Below are 18614 nucleotides of genomic sequence, written 5' to 3' on the forward strand. Positions count from 1 at the left end.
AAAAAAAAAAAAAAAAAAAAAAAAAAAGGAAAGAAAGAATATACATAAAAATATTGAACGGGACTGGCCCACAGTAACTTAAATAAATGGAAGTTATTAGAATAAAAAATTTTATCTAAGCTTCTAAAGTACATGAACATACCTTGAAAATTCAAATTTCACACATTTATAAGCAGAAATTCATTTGGTTGAGAGTATGGGGAAAAAAGTGACAATTTCTCACATTACAAAAGAATTAGACTGCTTGAGCATGGTGGCTCATGCCTGTAATCCTAGCACTTTGGGGAGACTTAAGGTGGGAAGATCATTTGAGGTTAGGAGTTAGAGACCAGCCTGGGCAACATAGCAAGACTCTGTCTCTGTCTATAATTAAGGCCAGGCACGGTGACTCAAATCTGTAATCCCAGCACTATGGGATGCCAAGGCAGGAGGAATGCTTGAGTCCAGGAGTTTGCAATCAGCCTAGGCAACAGTGAGCCTGAGTCTCTACAAATAAATTAAAAAATTAGTTGGGCATGGTAGTTGTGCCTCTAGTCCCAGCTACACAGGAGGCTGAGATGGAAGGATTGCCTGAGTCCAGGAAGTAGAGGCGGCAGTGAGCTGTGACCATGCCACTGCACTCCAGCCTGGGCAACAGAGACATTGACTAAAAAAAGAAGCAAATAAAAAATAAATATACTTTTAAAAAAGAAAAGAATTAGAGGAAACTTTTTGGAAGGAATCAATGATCTATACTTGGTCAAAATATTTTGTAAAGAAGTGAACTCACATCCAAGATACTCTCTAAACCCTTCCTATAAAGTGTTTATCAGGTACACTAAAAACTGGATTTCCCCCCAAAAAACAGAGACAATAAAAACTTATAAGAGACTAGAGTCACATAGGGAGTCAGTTAAACAAACAGCTTGCTAATATATTCACGATGAAACTATTAGAGATTAACAGCAATGGGAAGTGTAATAAATGTACCTACCTGAGGTGTCTCATGACCTTTTCTACTATAATTTTGTATGAAGTCCACAAGACCATGAACTACAGTTTTAACAGCTACCATTGCATTTTCTAACTGCTCCCAAGTTGGTGAAACAGCATCTGAAACGAACCACCAATGGAATAGGATGGGGAGAAGGGGAGAATGTTAGCAGTAATTCTCTTGTTTCATTTACCTCAAAGGTAGAAAAAGTATAAGCAACTGAGCATATTTTCACACACCTGGATTAGGGTCTATGTTTGCAAGAAGCTCTAAATGAGGTCTCAGTCTATTTAAGTTAGCTGGGTCACCTGTTCGTTGCAAAACAATTGTCAATTCTTGGACACTCTTTGCAAATGATTCTGGAGACTGTAGCTAATAAACAGAAAAGATAATCGTTTTTACTTTGGTTCTATGACACATCTACACTCAAATATTTCCAATTAGTCAACATACTTAATATGTTTTCAAGTGTCTTCAGATTCCATAGGAGTATCAATGATGAATTAAATTTTCACCTCAGAATCTGCCCTATGAAATTCATCATTAGACGTTTAGAAAACATATAAGCTGTATTAGTTCTCTGGCATCAGAATGTGGATAAGCTTGAGACTTTGCAAGTTTAGCTGCTTTTATGCTAATATCATGTATTTGCTTCCCTGTTGTATGCCTTATTTTATTTTGCAAGTTGAAAAACAATAAAAAGAAAAAAAAGGTACTTTATAAGAGTCTGATATTTAAAAACATAGGAATCTCCAACTATTTGTCTCTAGACTCTTTAGAATATTCTAATATCCTTCAACATAACAGCAATGGTATAAAATCAGGATCTCTAATTTCACAAACCTTATCAATGATAGACTGCATGTGTGATTTATGAGCCAAGTCACCATATAAAAGTGAGGACCACTGCTCAGGTGAAATACGAAGTCCTGCTTCCATAGCAATATGAACAATTTGGGCATCATGTTCTCTGCGTAATGCTTCATAACTGCGAAATTCTTCCTTTAGCTGCATTAGGGAAGAGTCTTCATCCCTTTTGGTAACCTAAAAAATAGAAAAAAGAAAAAAGGTAGAATCGGTCTGTTCCTCTTCCCTTTAACCAATTCATTTATTCTTTTTCTGAGGTGGGGCACATACTACACTTAAGACACCACACAATAAGGCACAAAAATAATATGTCCTCGCCACAAATCCTTTTAGAACAAAACAATTTACATAACTAAAGACATAATCCTTTTCTTCAATGAGGTCAGCAGCTGGTAGGGAAGACAAACTTGTAAGCAGAAAATTATAGTAAAAGTGCCATTATAAAGTTCTATGGCAACATAGAGGAAAGACAATCAAATATGACTGGCAAGGAGAGGAAAGGGATTTCATTTAGGCTTCTCCCAGCTGAAAGTTACATGAACTGAAACTTGAGAATAGATAGGAGTTTCCCTGGCAAAGATGGGTGAGGAACAGAATTCTAAAAAGAGGAGTAGTGGCAAATAGAAACATGAAAAAGTACAGCACACTGGGTTAAGGGCTAAGATACAGACCAGAAAATAATAGTAGAGGTTCTCTTATACTATAACAAGAAATTGGATGTTATCCTGAAGGGAATGTGAAGCCACTAAGGACTTTTTTTTTTTTTTTGAGTTGGAGTCTCTGTCACCCAGACTGGAGTGCAGTGGCCACTCCCGGCCACCATAGCCTCGACCTGCTGGGCTCCGGCAATCCCTCCGCCTCAGCCTTCCAAGTAGCTGGAACTACAGGCGTGCACTATCACGCCCGGCTGATTTTTGATTTATTGTAGAGATGAGGTCTCGTCAAGTTGCCCAGGCGGGTCTCGAACCCGCAGGCTCAGGCAATCCACTCACCTCAGCCTCCTAAAGTGTGGGATTACAGGCTGAACCACCGAGCCCGGCCACTAAGGACTTTTAAGCAGAGGCGTAACATGATCAGATTTATGTTTTTAAAAACATCACTTTGTTAGCAGCAGGGGATAGATAGATAGACAAGCAAGAAATCCAGCCAATGGGTAGGCATGTATTAGCACTACTATATGAATATTAAGACATTTTCTCAGGAGGCTGTGGCAGAAGGATCACTTGAAAGTAGAAGTTCAAGACTGTAGTGATCTATGATCATGCACTGCACTCCAGCCTGAGCAACACAGCCAAGACCCTGTTTCTTAAAAAGAAAAAAAGAAAGAAAAAGAAAATTTCTGCCACCACATAAATTATTATTAAGGTATTTACATACCTTTAATCACTACTTAAGTGATAAAAAAATAAATTGAAGTCACGGAGTCTTACATGTACTAGTGAAGTTGTTTAATAATCCAAACATGCAAGTATATGGGCTACATAATTTTCACAATAAGTAATACACATTTATTCCAGAAGCCTAAAACTTGTTAATGGCCACAAAGATAACTGAAACTTGGTTAGGATTCAGAATACATAAAACCAGCCCAGGCTCTGAAATTTAAACTGGACAAATCATGCAAACTATTAAACACTCAGTTTCCTCAGCAGTAAAAGAAAATCTCCTTGGGGCTACCTTACTGGTTATTTTTATTGCTATTGTTGGCACATAAAACAACAGTAATATGTCCCCAAGAACATGAAGATGGGGAAATTAATAAAAAAATTACCATCTTAAAGTTAGCAGGTCACAATTAATTATCTTTGGGAATCTACAAATACATCATAGAAGTGTTTGGCACGTTCAAAATTTTAATCAATATGACCTTAGGTATAATTTAAGAAAGAGTAGAGTAACTGGGTACCATGTGCCTGCAGTTCCAGCTACTCAGGAAGCTAAGAGAGGGAGAGAGAGAGAGGGAGGGAGGGAGGGAGGGGGAAGGGTGAGAGAGAGAGGGAGGGATGAAAGGAGGGAGAGAGAGAGGGAGGGAGGAAAGAGTATAATTTAGAAGCCCCCCAAAAAATCTATACTCCACTAAGACCTACTTAAACACTAAGGAAACAAAAGGAGGTATTGTCACCTTAAATAACAAAAAAACAAATTATAAAACCAGAGGATGGTAGCATTCATTCAAGCATCATGTAGGTCATGTAGGGTGTTATGGGTAGTAGTATAAGCGTCCATCTATCTGAGTAGTGAAGAAGAACATAGATAGTTAAGAAGCCTGGTCTTATAATGTTGCTAATACATGCATCAACATTATCTGTGAGGCTTTGAAAAACACAATCTCAGGTCTATTGAGTCAGAATCCCTGGACCTGAAGATCCTATAATTAAAAAGTATATGCTCAATCAAAATATCTGGTGATAGAGCCTAGGACTGCATACTTTTAGAAGCTCCATAGGTGATTCTGATGTGTACCTTTAGAGAAGAGCTACTGCACTAAACATTAGAATCATTAACTCCCCTTGTTCTGATCCTATGCTCAATAAGCAAAGGTTTAATACTTTTTTACAGGAAAATACTAACACAAGAATTCAAGGCATTTAAGAATTATAGTTCTCATTACAAATTGATATAACTGATGATTGTTGCATGTGACTTTGGTTAGGGTAATTCTGATCCTGAAAAAGAATCTACTGTATACATCCACAGAATTCAGGTCTCCAAACCTATAAAGATGAGGAAAAGACTTTGGACAAAGATGATTTTATTAAAAATAAACACCACCTGAATGAGGCTTTTTGACAGTTATGTTGGCGTATATCCTTTTATACATACAAACACTGTACTGTAACATTTTAAACTACAAGGCAGTGAGGATAAGAGCATAAAATTGAAATAATTTTCTAAACTATAATTATTCAAATGTCAGATATTAGTAGCAGCTATAGACATAAACTACAAATAAATATGATACCTATAAGGAAAATATCCCATTACATCAGTGATATACAGTGTGAGAACCTAGTCAGTCACTTTATGGAGACAAATGACCTCTGAATTTGTCTTCTTAGCCAAAATTATTATGTTTGAGGAACCAGAGATTCATTTCAATGTAGCCCTAGGATTATGAAATCAACCTCTGTGACTATGAGACAGATAGTGTCAAGCTTCATTAGTAGAGTTAAATGAATTCATTTGAATACATTTCCATCATCAACTTAAACTAAGCAGTCTGCCAAGGACACTTTTTTCTGTCTGTACTTTTTCACAGTTAGGAATATAAAACCAGCAAAATAACCTAAATAAGTTTTGGTTTCTTTCTTTTTTTTTTTTTGAGTTGGAGTCTCACTCTGTCACCCAGACTGGAGTGCAGTGGCCACTCCCAGCCACCGCAGCCTCGACCTGCTGGGCTCCGGCGATCCTTCCGTCTCAGCCTTCCAAGTAGCTGGAACGACAGGTGCACGCTACCATATCCGGCTAATTTTTTGATTTATTGTAGAGATGAGGTCTCACCAATTGCCCAGGCGGGTCTTGAACCCGCGGGCTCAGGCAATCCACTCACCTCACCCTCCCAAGGCGCAGGATTACAGGCTGAGCCACCGAGCCCAGCTAGCTTTGGTTTCTAATATAGATGCTTTACTCTCACAGAAGCCAATGGGCCTTTCTATTTCCACATTCTTGGTCCTTTCTCAAAACCAAAGCAACTCACACTCTTGAAACATATGGAAACTTTTCAAGGATTCAGCTTGCTATCAGTGTTTGTCACCACCCACTAGATTATTAAACAATGAATCTACGTTAAAAAATATCTCGGGGTTCTTCCCTGCCCTTTCCACCAAAGAAAAAACAATACCTAAATGCAGAGTAGGGCAATTTCCTCAACCTTCCAATTTCTTGTATCTAAGACAACATGTAGGCCATTTTAAGATTAAAGGCTTTAATCACAAAGAATAACAAAATTACTAATGGGCTACAAAGTGTGCCTCCTCTTACAAAGTTTTCAATACAGTTCCTAACCTACCTTTTAAGATACTAAATATAAATAAATTAGGTTTCTATAGTCCACTTTTACTTGATAAGAATCAAGTTTACCAAATAATTTATGATTTAGTCTGTGTTACTGACATCTTCACATATATGCTGTTATTTTGTCAATATGTAGTAATAGGCAGGAATTATCTATGCAGAAGGAGAAAAAGTTTCCTCCAACTCTTTCAAGCATTCTGCATTTCTGGAGCCTACAGGTTGGGTAACATGAATTTGAGAAAGCCTCTGTCTCACATACAGGCATGTACCCCCCCTTAAGATAGTTGCTTACCACTTACCTTAAAACAAGAAGCTCGATACAGTAATTGCACAACATGACCAATACTTGTTTTTGATGCCTGAGGAAATCTTGGTTCTAGTCTTTGCACAACAAAAAGTACCAGAACTTTCCGTGAGAGGGCAGAACCATCTTCTAATGCCAGCAACACCAGTTTCAAGGCCTCTTCTTGCATAGCTAGAAATATTAAAGGAACATAAATTCATAATAAACGAGGAACCCAGCAAATTGTGCCAGTTTAAACGAGGAACCCAGCAAATTGTGCCAGTTTATGGTAGTCCATTAGTCACAATTTGTATTTATTTATTAATTTGAGTTGGAGTTTTACTCTGCCACCCAGGCTGCAGTGCAGTGGCACGCTCATGGCTGTAATCCCAGCACATAGGGAGGCCGAAACAAGAGGATTACCTGAGCTCATGGGTTTGAGATCAGCCTAGGCAACACGGTAAGACCTAGTCTCTACAATAAATCAAGTATAATTAGCCGGGCATGGTAGCACGTGCCTGTAGTTCCAGCTACTTGGAAGGCTGAGGTGGAAGGATTACTGGAGCTCAGCAAGTCAACGCTGGGGTGACCAAGAGCATGCCACTGCACTCCAGCCTGGGCGGCAGAGTGAGACTCCAACTCAAAACGAAAAACAAAAACAAATAACAGTAATTTTGCTCAAGACTGTTACTTTACCTATCAGAACTATTTTGTATATAATTTAAAAATAATATTAGTCTCTGAAAGCAATACCCAACGATGATATTACCTTCATTTACAATGTTTTACAGCAAGGGATATATCATATAATTGAAATGTAGTCATGAGGGAACATCGGATAAACTAAGAAATACTCTATAAAATGAAAAGCCTTGGCTGGGCGTGGTGGTTCACACCTATAACCCCAGCACTTTGGAAGGCCAAGGTGAGAGGACCGCCTGATTCCACGGGTTTGAGACCAGCCCAGGCAACTTGGCGAGACCTCATCTCTAGAACAACAACAACAACAAAAAACAACTAGCCGGGCATAGTGGCGCATACCTGTAGTTTCAGTTACTTGTAAGGCTGAGGTGGAAGGATCACCTGACCCAGCAGGGGGAGGCTGCAGTGGCTGTGAGCGTACCACTGTACTCCAGCCTGGGAGACAGAGTGAGACTCAAACTCAAATTCAAAAAAAAAAAAAAAAAAAAAAAGCCTTGTATTCTTCAAGAACATCAATGTCATACAAAGCAGAATAGTTACATATTAAAGACTAAAAAGAGATATGACAAATAAATACAGTAAGTGACCTTGGACTGGATCCTATACTAGAAGAAAATGCCATAAGATATTTTTGGAACAACAGACAAAACTGAAATACGAACTACAGACTGTAGTACGGAATTATATAATTGTTGTTTTTAAAATTTGATGAATGTATTCTTGTTACATAGGAGTACTTACATTTTATTTTACTCCAGTTTTTTTTTTTTTTTTTTTGAGTTAGTCTCACTCTGTCGCCCAGACTGGAGTGCAGTGGCATGCTGCTCACAGCCACCACAGTCTTGATCTGCTGAGCTCAGGTGATCCTTCCACCTCATCTTCCTAGTAGCTGGAACTATGGGCATGCACCACACACCCGGCTAATTTTTTGATTTACTGTAGAAATGAAGTCTAACCAGGTTGCCTAGGCAGTCCTTTCACCTCGGCCTCCCAAAGTGCTGGGATAATAGGCGTGAGCCACCGTACCTGACCTCCAATTTTTTTTTTTTTAGATTCAGAGGGTACATGGACATATGAGTGGGGACCCAAAGAAACCAAACTTTATAAAAAACGGTGTACTAATTCTTACATTTTTAAACCTCAGTCACCTTCTACGTACTCTCTGTTTAATGCAATTCACCTATCAAGATGCTTTTCCTATGGCTCAAAACAGTTTTTGAATTTGTCAATTTTGATGCCCTTTAGTGCTTCTGCCATTTTTTGTTTCACTTCTGCCACATTGGCAAAACGTTGCCCTCTCAGGATTTTTTCATCCAGGAAAGTTACTTGAGGGGAGATTAGGTAAATAGGAAGGTTGGGGTACGGGGATCATACCATTTTTGGTCAGAAACTGCTGAGTACTCAGCATAATGCGGGCAGATACAATGTCATGGTGGTATAACCCATCAACTAATTGCCAGACTCGGGACGTTTGTTCTGCAAATCGTGATGCACAACAATGCTAACTGGTACACTGATGACAATGGGTTCCTAGAACATTTTTCTAGCAGGGAAGCCTGTACAAGGGACCTGTCCCTCAAAATGATTGTTCATGGTTTTTTGGGTTCCCCCTTGTATTGTACAATGATGGGGATTGGGTCTCAGGTGCCCCATTCTCCATACAGTGAACACTGTACCCCATAGGTAATTTCTGAACCTTAACTCCCTCATCCTATCATTTTCACCTCCGTGACTATTTAGAACCTGCATATGAGAACATGCAGTATTTGGTTTTCTGAGTTCTGAATCATCTTAGGATGATGATCTCTAGCTCTATCCATGTTGCTGCAAAATATATGATGTCATCCTTTTTATGGCTGCATAATATCCCATGGTTTCTTTATCTAGTCAACTGTTGCTGGACACTTTGGTTGGTTCCTTGATTTAGCTATTGTGAATAGTTTTGTAATGAACATACAAGTACAGGTACTGTTTTACATATAGATTTTTTTCTTTGAGATCACTGGTAGCAGGAGTATGTTTTTCTGTTTGTTTGAGTTGGAGTCTCACTCCATCACCCAGGCTGGAGTGCAGTGGCATGCTCAGTTACCCCAGTGTCGACCTGCTGGGCTCAGGAGATTCTTCCACCTCAGCCTTCCAAGCAGTTGGAACTACAGGTGTGCACTACCATGCCCAGTTAATTTTTTGTTTTTATTTTTATTGTAGAAATGAAGTCTCAGTAAGTTGCCCAGGGTGTTCAAACTGCAGGCTCAGTCAATCTGCTCACCTCAGTCTCCCAAAGTGCTGGGATTACAGGCTTGAGCCACTGCACCCGGCCGAGGAGTATATTTTTATTAGGAAACAAACTGAAATAACAAGGATAAGGGGCATAAAATATGCAACCTACTCTCAAATGGTTAAGAGAAAGAAAGATGAACAAACATGGCAGAACATAAGACTGCTGAATATGGGTAAAGAGTACACAGAGAATTATCTGCACTATGCTTAAAACTTTTATTTTTATTTTTTGAGCCAGGGTCTCACTGTGCCTCCTAGGCTGAAGTGCTGTGGCACAATTATGGCTCACCACAGCCTTGACTTCCTGGCTTCAGGTGATCCTTCTGCCTCAGCCTCTTGAGTAGCTGAAAATACAGGTATGCACCCCCATGCCCAGCTAATTAAAAATTTTTTTTGTAAAGACAAGGTCTTGCTATGCAGCCTAGGCTGGTCTTGAACACTTGGGTTCAATAAATCCTCTTGCCTTGGCCTTCCAAAGGGCTAGAATTAGAGGTGTGAGCCACCACACCTGGCCTTATTCTTGCAACTTTTCATTAAATTTGATACTATTTCAATAAATTTGAAATTATTTCAAAATTAAAAGTTAAAAATACATGATTATCCTGTCAAAACAATGGAACTTCAGAGCTAGAATGTAGATTCAAACTGCAATCCCTTTATCTAAGTGAGGCTATTGAGGTCCACAGAAGTTAAGTGACTAACCCAAGGTAAGATAGTTAGTAGCAAAATTGAGCTAAAACTGAGCTCTTTTTTAAAAGTTGAGAAAAAAATTCATACAAGTTAACCAATTCAGTGGCATTTAGCATAATTACAGTGTGGTACAACCATCAACTCTGTCTAGTGTTTTTTTTTTGAGCTGGAGTCTCACTCTGTCGCCCAGACTGGAGTGTAGTGGTCGCTCCCGGCCACCGCAACCTTGGCTTGCTGGGCTCAGGCAATCCTTCCGCCTCAGCCTTCCAAGTAGCCAGAACTACAGGCACATACCACCATGCCCAGCTAATTTTTTGATTTATTGTAGATGAGGTCTCATCATGTTGCCCTGGGTGGTCTCGAACCCACAGGCTCAGGCAATTCTCTCACCTCAGCCTCCCAAAGTGCTGGGATTATAGGCTTAAGCTACCGTGCCTGGCCTATTTCTTAATTATAAGTATTCTGATCTGTTTGTAATTTACAGAGTTTATAAGGTATAAGAAATGCATCTAGTTTGGTCTTTTTCCACATCTATACAGCTATCCCAATGTTACTTATTTTAACAGTTTCCTTTCCAAAAATAAATTCTACCTGAACTGAGTTCTAAATCAGAATGTTAAGATAATAAATCTAGAACAAAACACAGGAGACTACTTTATAACTCTGGTTGAGATAAAGATTTTTAAAAGCAGAACATAGACAGCACTAATCATAAATAATTATCCCTTGGTGGTTTTAATTTTTTTGTTAAGTTTTAAAAACAATGAAGAGTATTTTATTTGTTTTTTAGACACACACACAAAAAGGATTCCCATTCTTTTATTTAGTACCTATGCAATCTTAGGCCTCTAATACAGTTTTCTAAATTGCAAAATTATAGCAATGTTGCCTCTGTTGACAGAACTTGAAACTTACAAAAGAAAAAAAATTTATTTATTTTTTGAGACAGGGTCTCACTCTGTCACCCAGGCTGGAGTATAGTGACACAACTTTGGGTTGCTGCAACTTCTAATTCCTGGGCTCAAGCAATCCTTCTGCCTCAGCCTCCCAAGTTGCTGGGACTACAGGTATGTGCTACCATACATGTCTAATTTTTTATTTTTTGTAGAGACGAGTTCTCACCATGTTGTCCAGGTTGGTCTTGAACTCCTGGGCTCAAGGGATTCTTCTACCTTGGCCTCCCAAAGTGCTAGGATTACAGATATTAGTCACCACGCCCAGCCTTTTGCTTCTGGAGTGTAGTGGCATAATTACCACTCACCACAGACTTGACCTCCTGGGCTTAGGTGATCCTCCTACCTCGGCCTCCTAAGTAGCTGGGACTACAAGTGCGTGCTTGGCTAATTTTTAAAAAATTTTTTGTAGAGGTGAGGTCTTGCTATGTTGCCTAGGCTGATTTCGAAATCCTGACTCAAGCTAGAAACTTCTGGGCTCAAGCAATCCTCTCACCCTGGTTTCCCAGATTGCTGGGATTAGAAACATTAGCCACTGCACCCAGACAAAACAATTTGTTCTAAAACACTGAAGCACTGTCTATAACAAAAAACCAGTGGTCCCCAACTTTTTTGGCATCAGGGAGCGATTTTGTAGAAGACAATTTTTTCATAGGCAGGGGCGGGATGGGGAAGGGGGTATCATCAGGCATTACATTTTCCTAAGGAACATGTAACCTAGATCCTTTGCATGTGCAGTTCACAATAAGGTTTGTGCTCCTATAAGAATCTAATGCCCCCGCTGATCTGATGGAAGGCAGAGTTGCCCACTCCCACCCCCCTCTTCCACAGCTCGTCTCCTGTTTTGCTGCACACTTCCTAATTTAACTTGGCCTAGGAGTTAGGGACCCCTGACTTAGATTATGAGTAACAAAAACTGATTCACCTTTATTTATGTCAAGATTTGTAAATACCATACGTCCCCTATACATAAACCTTCAAGCTGAGAACTTTCAAAGATGCAAACATACATTTCCATGTCCAATTATATACATTAGTTCACGTGTCTGGTGTACATGTTCATGTGCGTGCATTCTGTACAAGTGGCTTTGCTTTTATGTAGTTTACTGTACAGTACTGTACTTTTTTTTTTAAGTTGGAGTCTCACTCTGTCACCCAGGCCACAGCCTCAACCTGCTGGGCTCTGGCGATCTTTCCACCTCAGCCTTCCAAGTAGCCAGAACTACAGGCGCAAGCTACCACGCCTGGCTAATTTTTTATTTATTGTAGAGATGAGGTCTCGCCAAGTTGCCCGGGCTGTTCTCCAACCTGTGGGCTCAGGCAATCCATTCACTTCCCAAAGCGCTGGGATTGCAGGCTGAGGCACCGAGTCCAGTCTTTTTATGTATTAGTTTTATGAAACGTACTATAAACCTATACAGTACAGTACTACATAGCCGATTGTGTTAGTTTGGTACCTAGGCTAACTTTGTTAGAGTTATGAACAAACTGGACTTACAAATGTGCTCTCGGAATGGAACTCGTTCATATGAAAGAGACTTACTGTATAAATAAAGATGAGTTGAGTCTAAGAATTTTTACCTAGCTCTAGAAACTGAAGCCCAAATAGTTAATAAAAAAGGTAAGACAGTGATCTATTTTACCTGGCCCTAGAAACTGGCATCCTCGAGCCCTGACTGCGGCCCATAGATTGGCAGACAATTGCTGAGGGTTCTGGTGCTGTAATATCAATTCTGTTACAGTTCTTTCTCCAAGTGAGCGGGCTGCTCGCATGGCTCTTACACGACCTTCTTCCTCCACCAGTTGACAGTTTACAAGTGTCACAAGTTTCCTTTGCATTGGACGGCTCAGTGCACTCTGGTTCAAACTAGCTACACCTTTAGGAAAACAGAAACAAAAAAAAACTAAAAATTTTTCAATAAAAAAGACAAGTCAATTTTCATTAATTTGTATTTAAATATTAAACCACAATTCCTAATGAGTCCCTTGTAGCATTCTTTCATTTTTCTAACAATGAGTCTTCTGTTTCTCTTTATATCATTATACTGCAGTAATAAGGAGATTTTTTTTTTTTGGTGAGCCACAGTCTCATTCTGTTGCCCAAGCTGAAGTGCAGTGGCATGAACATGATTCACCAGTCTCAATCTCTTGGTCTCAGGCAATCCTTCTACCTCAGTCTTCCAAGTAGCTAACATAGCATGCGTGCCACCATGCCTCGCTAACTTTTTAAACTTTTTGTAGAGACAAGGTCTCACTATGTTGCCCAGGCTGTTACAGAACTCCTGAGCTCAAGCAATCCTCCTGCCACGATCTTCCGAAGTGCTGGGATTACAGGCATGAGCCACCGCACTCAGCCATAGCCTAATTTTTAGTCACTTCAGATTTTACTTAGGTATTGCTATGTGTTCAAAGACAGTACCATGTATTTATTTAGTCTGCTCTCCACCTTTACTTAAACAATTGAATATAAATTTAAAGATGATTGAACAAAAAGTTTAACTTAAAAGTAATGAGTAGGCCAGACATGGTGGCTCAAGCCTGTCACCTCAGCACTTTGGGAGGCGGAGGCAAGAGGACTGTCTAAGACCAGAGGTCCGAGACCAGCCTGGGCAACTTGGTGAGACCTTGTCTCTACAATATAGCAGAAAAAAATTAGCCAGGCATGGTGGCATGTGCCTGTAGTTCCAGCTACTTGGAAGGCTGAGGCAGAAGGATCACCTAAACTCAGCAGATTGACGCTGGGGTGGCCATGAGTACACCACTGCACTCCAGCCTGGGCGACAGAATGAGACTCTGACTCAAAAAACAAACAAACAAAAAAAGGTAATGATTAATAACAACTCTAATTTTTGTTGTTGTTGTTGTTTGGGGTTTCACTGTCGCCCAGGATGGAGTGCAGTGGCACAATCGCAGCTCACCAACGTCTCGACCTTCCACCTCAGTCTCCCCAGTAGCTGTAACTATAGAAACATACCACCATGTCCGGCTAATTTTTTAAGTTTGTAGAGATAAAGTCTTGCTATGTTGCCTAGGTTAGTCTCAAGCTACAAATCTCTAGCAGTCCTCTTGTCTCAGGCCTCCAAAGTGCTGAGATGACAGGCATGAGCCACAGTACTTGGCCTTAATTTTTTTAATTATACAAGAGACATTTTGAACAACACTTAATGGTAAGTTTTTAGAGTCTATTCCTTTGTACCTATGCAAGGACATTGCTCCAGCAATTCTTCCCATTCTCACATCAATCTTTTCCTCTCTACTTGATCATTTCTATTAGTGTTCAAAAAGAACAAGTATGCTATTATTTTGTGCATATTAAAAATAAATAAATATTTTCATTGATCCTTTTCCCCCTACCAGCTCTGCCCCATTTCTTTCATCACCTTTGTAGCAAATTCTCTGGAGTTATCTATACTATTTCCTAATCCATCACTGTAACCACTTGGCTATGTCTATGACCGTTATGTTTACTGTTTCCAATTCCTTGCTTCACAATCTCTAAAATGTGCCTCAAACAAGTTTTCCCACTATCACTTGACCAAAATAGTCCTTGTGAAGACAACTGTAACCTCTATTTTTCTAAGTCAATACTTAATCTTCAGTTTATTATTTTATCTTACTTTTCAAAAGCATTCAAGACACGTGACCACTCCTTACTACATTAAACATTTTATTTGGCTTCCAGCGCAACCCATTCTTATAGTTTTCTTTCTTCTTTTTATCTAATCTTCTTTGCTAATTTCATTTTTTGCCCCTGACCTCTTAATGGTTTTTGTTTTGTTTTGTCAGTCTTACTCTGTTGCCCAGGCTGGAGTGCAGTGGCACGCTCACCACCACCACAGCCTCAACCTGCTGGGCTCAGGTGATCCTTCTACCTCAACCTTCCAAGTAGGTGAAACTACAAGTGTGCACCACAACGCCCAGCTAATTTTTTTTGATTTATTGTAGATATGAGGTTGCGCAATGTTGCCCAGGCTGGTCTCAAACCTCTGAGCTAAGGCAATCCTATTGCCTTCACCTCCCAAAGTGCTGAGATTATAGGCATAAGCCACCATGCCTGGCTATGACCTCTTAATGTTAAAGAATCTTTTTCTCTTGTCTAACTACACTCCCTATTTAGACAATTTCATCCAGTCTCCTTGCCTTAAAATCAATCTATATGCCAATGATTCCCAAGGTAATACTTTCTAGACCTTATTCCTTAACACAAAACCTATATTCACTGGTTACTCAATAGCATCCAAGTGACTATTAGATGTCTCAAACTTACCATGACCAAAATTGAACTAGATCTTTTTGCCTAAACTGATCTACTTGCAGTACTCCCTAAGTTGATGGCAATCCCCCTTTCCAGGTGCTTGGGCCAAAAAACCCAGGAGTTATACCTGACTCTGCTGTTTCTCTCACACCCCACAACCAATAATTGAAGAAATACTCTTGGATCTACCTTCAAAATATATCCAGAATGACTTCTTACCACTTTCACTGCTACTAACATTGTCCTAATAGCTTCATAACCAATCACCCTGCTTATACCCTTGCCCTTCTAAAACAAATTCTGAACAGAGGAGTAAGAATAATCCACTTAACATTAGTCAGATCATGTCACTCCTCCCTTCAAAACCTTGCAATGACTTCCCAATTTTACTAAGAGTAAAACTCAAGTCTTAGCCTGGCTCAGTGGCTCAGCCTGTAATCCCGCACCTTTGGGAGGCTGAGGTGAGTGGATTGCCTGAGCCCGCGGGTTCGAGAACCACCTGGGCAGCGAGACCTCATCTCTACAATATATAAAAAAAAAATCAGCCGGGCGTGGTAGCGCACGCCTGTAATTCCGGCTACTCGGAAGGCTGAGGCGGAAGGATCACCGGAGCCCAGCAGGTTGAGGCTGCAGTGGCCGGGAGCGGCCACTGCACTCCAGTCTGGGCGACAGAGTGAGACTCCAACTCAAAAAACAAACAAACAAACAAAAAAAACCTCAAGTCTTTAAAAGGCCTGTAAGTCTGTACATCACATGGCCTCACCATTTCATCTCATCTTATTTCATAACGCTCTCTCGCTCACAGTGCTCTAGGTACACTCTCCTCTTACTTTTCCTTGAATTCACTAGGCATGCCTTGGGCAAGATGCACTGGCTATTCCCTTTGCCTGGAACACTGTTTTCCCGGAACCTACTATCTTACTTCTTTCACCTTATTTCAGGTTCAGAATCAATCTTCTTAAGGAGTACTACACTAGTCACCCTTTAAAAAATGGTACCTGCCCTTCTCCCCTCATATTTCTGATCCCTGTAACTGTATTCTATTTTCTTTTCATAACAATTATTGCTTATACTATATAATTTGCTTTACTGTACTTATTGTTAATTATAGTTTCTCCCTTTTCTAAACATAAGTGCTACGAGGGAAGGTATATCTGTCTGTTTGGTTTACTAATGTATCCCAATATCATAGTACCTGATACTTAGTTCATGCTCTTTAGATATCTGTTCAACAATTTTTTCTTTTTTGAGTTAGTCTCACTCTGTAACCCAGGCTGGAGAGCAGTGGCACACTCACAGCCACCCCAGTGTCGACTTGCTGGGCTTAGGCAATCCTTCCACCTCAGCCTTCTAAGCAGCCAGAACTACAGGTGCACACTACCACGCCGGCTAATTTTTTTAATATACTATAGAAAGAGCTCTCAGCAGGTTGCCCAGGCTGGTCTTGAACCCCTGGACTCAGGCAATCCTCTTGCCTCGGCCTTCCAAAGTGCTGGGATTATAGGCTTTAGCCACCACACCCAGCCTATTCACTAAATTAATGAATGCAAGTATGTGGTGGACAAGATAGGCAACTATGTCCAAAATACCCAAAAGTGCAGCAAAGCACAGAGTAGGTATAAAATAAATAACTCAATTGATTAATTCATTCAACAATTATTTGTTATACCCATAATATGTTAGGCAATAGGAATGCAGTGATAAACAAAATAAAATTCCACTTTTGTCACAGCATTTAAAGTAATTTACTACACTTGTAGATCTATCTCCTCCAATAGATTATGGGCTCCACAAAGGCAGTGACCTTAACCACTGTTATGTGCTCAATAAAATTTAATGAATGACTAAATGAAGACATGAAGACATGAAATGGTCTTAATAGGACTTATCAACACTAATACTCTTCTATGGCACTATTTTTTTTTTAACAGCACATTACTGTACTGATGCCATAGCACTATTAATAATAAATTCAAATATTGTATAAATAATGAATTTAAATATTGTATAAATATGGAGCAGGTCTGATGAATTCTTAAATTAGTAACAATACTGGTTATTTCCAGAAAATAGTACTATATAATGTTGTTAATTTATACGTTTTTCAAGATATCTCTCAAGGAAGTTCATTTTCCAAAACTTAAAATATTTAATAGGCTAGCCACATCAAGTCAATCAAACTAAATGTATTAACAAGTCCTACTCACCAGTAAAAATGCATTTTATGAACTTACCTTTACCTCCACTTAGTGGTTTTAAGTAGAGTGCTAAATCCTCAACACATTTCTTTGCAACCTCATAGTGTTTATTCTCACCTAGATTACTTAACTTTATCGACTGATGATCTGGTACCTAGAAAACAAAAATTGCAGAAATACATTCATCCAGCTCATACAACTATCATTTATATACTTGATAATAATCTTGGTAAGTATAAAATTGTAATACAGAGATAATACCTCAAAATTATTAAGTAAAAGCCAAAAACCTAGCCAAACTGTTTCCCAAAAATTGAGGCTATCACAATTAATAGAAGGGGTTAAGTAGGTTAAAAAAGGAAAAAAAGAAGCAGGTAGGGTAATAGTTTTTTTTTTCTTTGTTTGTTTTGAGTTGGAGTCTCACTCGGTCGCCCAGACTGGAGTGCAGTGGCCGCTCCTGGTCACTAGAGCCTCGACCTGCTGGGCTCCGGTGATCCTTCCTCCTCAGCCTTCCAAGTAGCTGGAACTACAGGCGCGCGCTACCACGCCTGGCTAATTTTTTGATTTATTGTAGAGATGAGGTCTCTCCAAGTTGCCCAGGTCTCGAACCCGCAGGCTCAGGCAATCCACTCACCTCAGCCTCCCAAGGCGTAGGATTACAGGCTGAGCCACCGAGCCTGGCTAGGTAATAGTATTTTATCAGTGCTAATTTCTTGGTGTTGATTCGTGTGCTATAACACAGAAAAAGGAGGCTGGGCATGGGGGCTCACATCTATAATCCTAGCACTTTGGGAGGTTGAGGTGAGAGGATTACCTGAGCCCACAGGTTCCAGACCAGCCTGGGCAACTTGGTGAGATCTCAACTCTATAATAAACCAAAAAATTGGCCGGGCCAGGTGGCAGTGCCTATAGTTCCAGCTACTTGCTACTTGGAAGGCTGAGGTGGAAGGATCGCCTGAACCCAGCAGGTTGAGGCTGCGGTGGCCATGAGCATGCCACTGCACTCCAGTTTGGGTGACAGAGTGAGACTCCAACTCAAAAAAAAAAAAAAATTAACAATAGAGGAAGCTGTTGAAAGTTATGCAGGTTGTCTATATGGTATTTTTTGCAACTTGTTTGCAAGTCTAAAAGAATACAAAAATTAATAAGTATGGGGAAAAAGACAACAATTTTTTTCCGTAACACTTAGCATCTTTTTAATGTATTATTTACTTCATATAAGCACCATAAGATGGCCAGGCACGGTGGCTCACACCTGTAATTCCAGCACTTTGGGAGTCAGAGGCAAGATCCCAGAGGTTTTAGAGCAGCCTGGGCAACTTGCTGAGAATTCATCTCTAGAACAACAACAAAAAAAAAGAAAGAAAAGAAAAAAGAGCCAGGCCTGGTGGCTCATACCTGT

At 39.9% G+C, this 18614-nt stretch overlaps 1 protein-coding gene across 1 annotated transcript in view; it reads right to left on the bottom strand.

Annotated features, from left to right (window-relative positions):
- RC3H2 (ring finger and CCCH-type domains 2) overlaps nucleotides 1-18614 on the bottom strand; it is a 54089-nt gene that overhangs the window by 32303 nt on the left and 3172 nt on the right. Inside the window, exons 2-7 of the mRNA XM_021714845.1 lie at nucleotides 17249-17366; nucleotides 12403-12636; nucleotides 6154-6329; nucleotides 1817-2017; nucleotides 1213-1345; nucleotides 974-1092 (exon numbers count right to left, since the gene is read on the bottom strand). Of these exons, the coding sequence (XP_021570520.1) occupies nucleotides 974-1092; nucleotides 1213-1345; nucleotides 1817-2017; nucleotides 6154-6329; nucleotides 12403-12636; nucleotides 17249-17366 (981 nt within the window). The remainder of the gene's footprint in view (nucleotides 1-973; nucleotides 1093-1212; nucleotides 1346-1816; nucleotides 2018-6153; nucleotides 6330-12402; nucleotides 12637-17248; nucleotides 17367-18614) is intronic.

The sequence above is a fragment of the Carlito syrichta genome, unplaced genomic scaffold, assembly GCF_000164805.1.
Source record: "Carlito syrichta isolate Samal-C Ts95f unplaced genomic scaffold, Tarsius_syrichta-2.0.1 Scaffold305825, whole genome shotgun sequence".
NCBI lineage: Eukaryota > Metazoa > Chordata > Mammalia > Primates > Tarsiidae > Carlito > Carlito syrichta.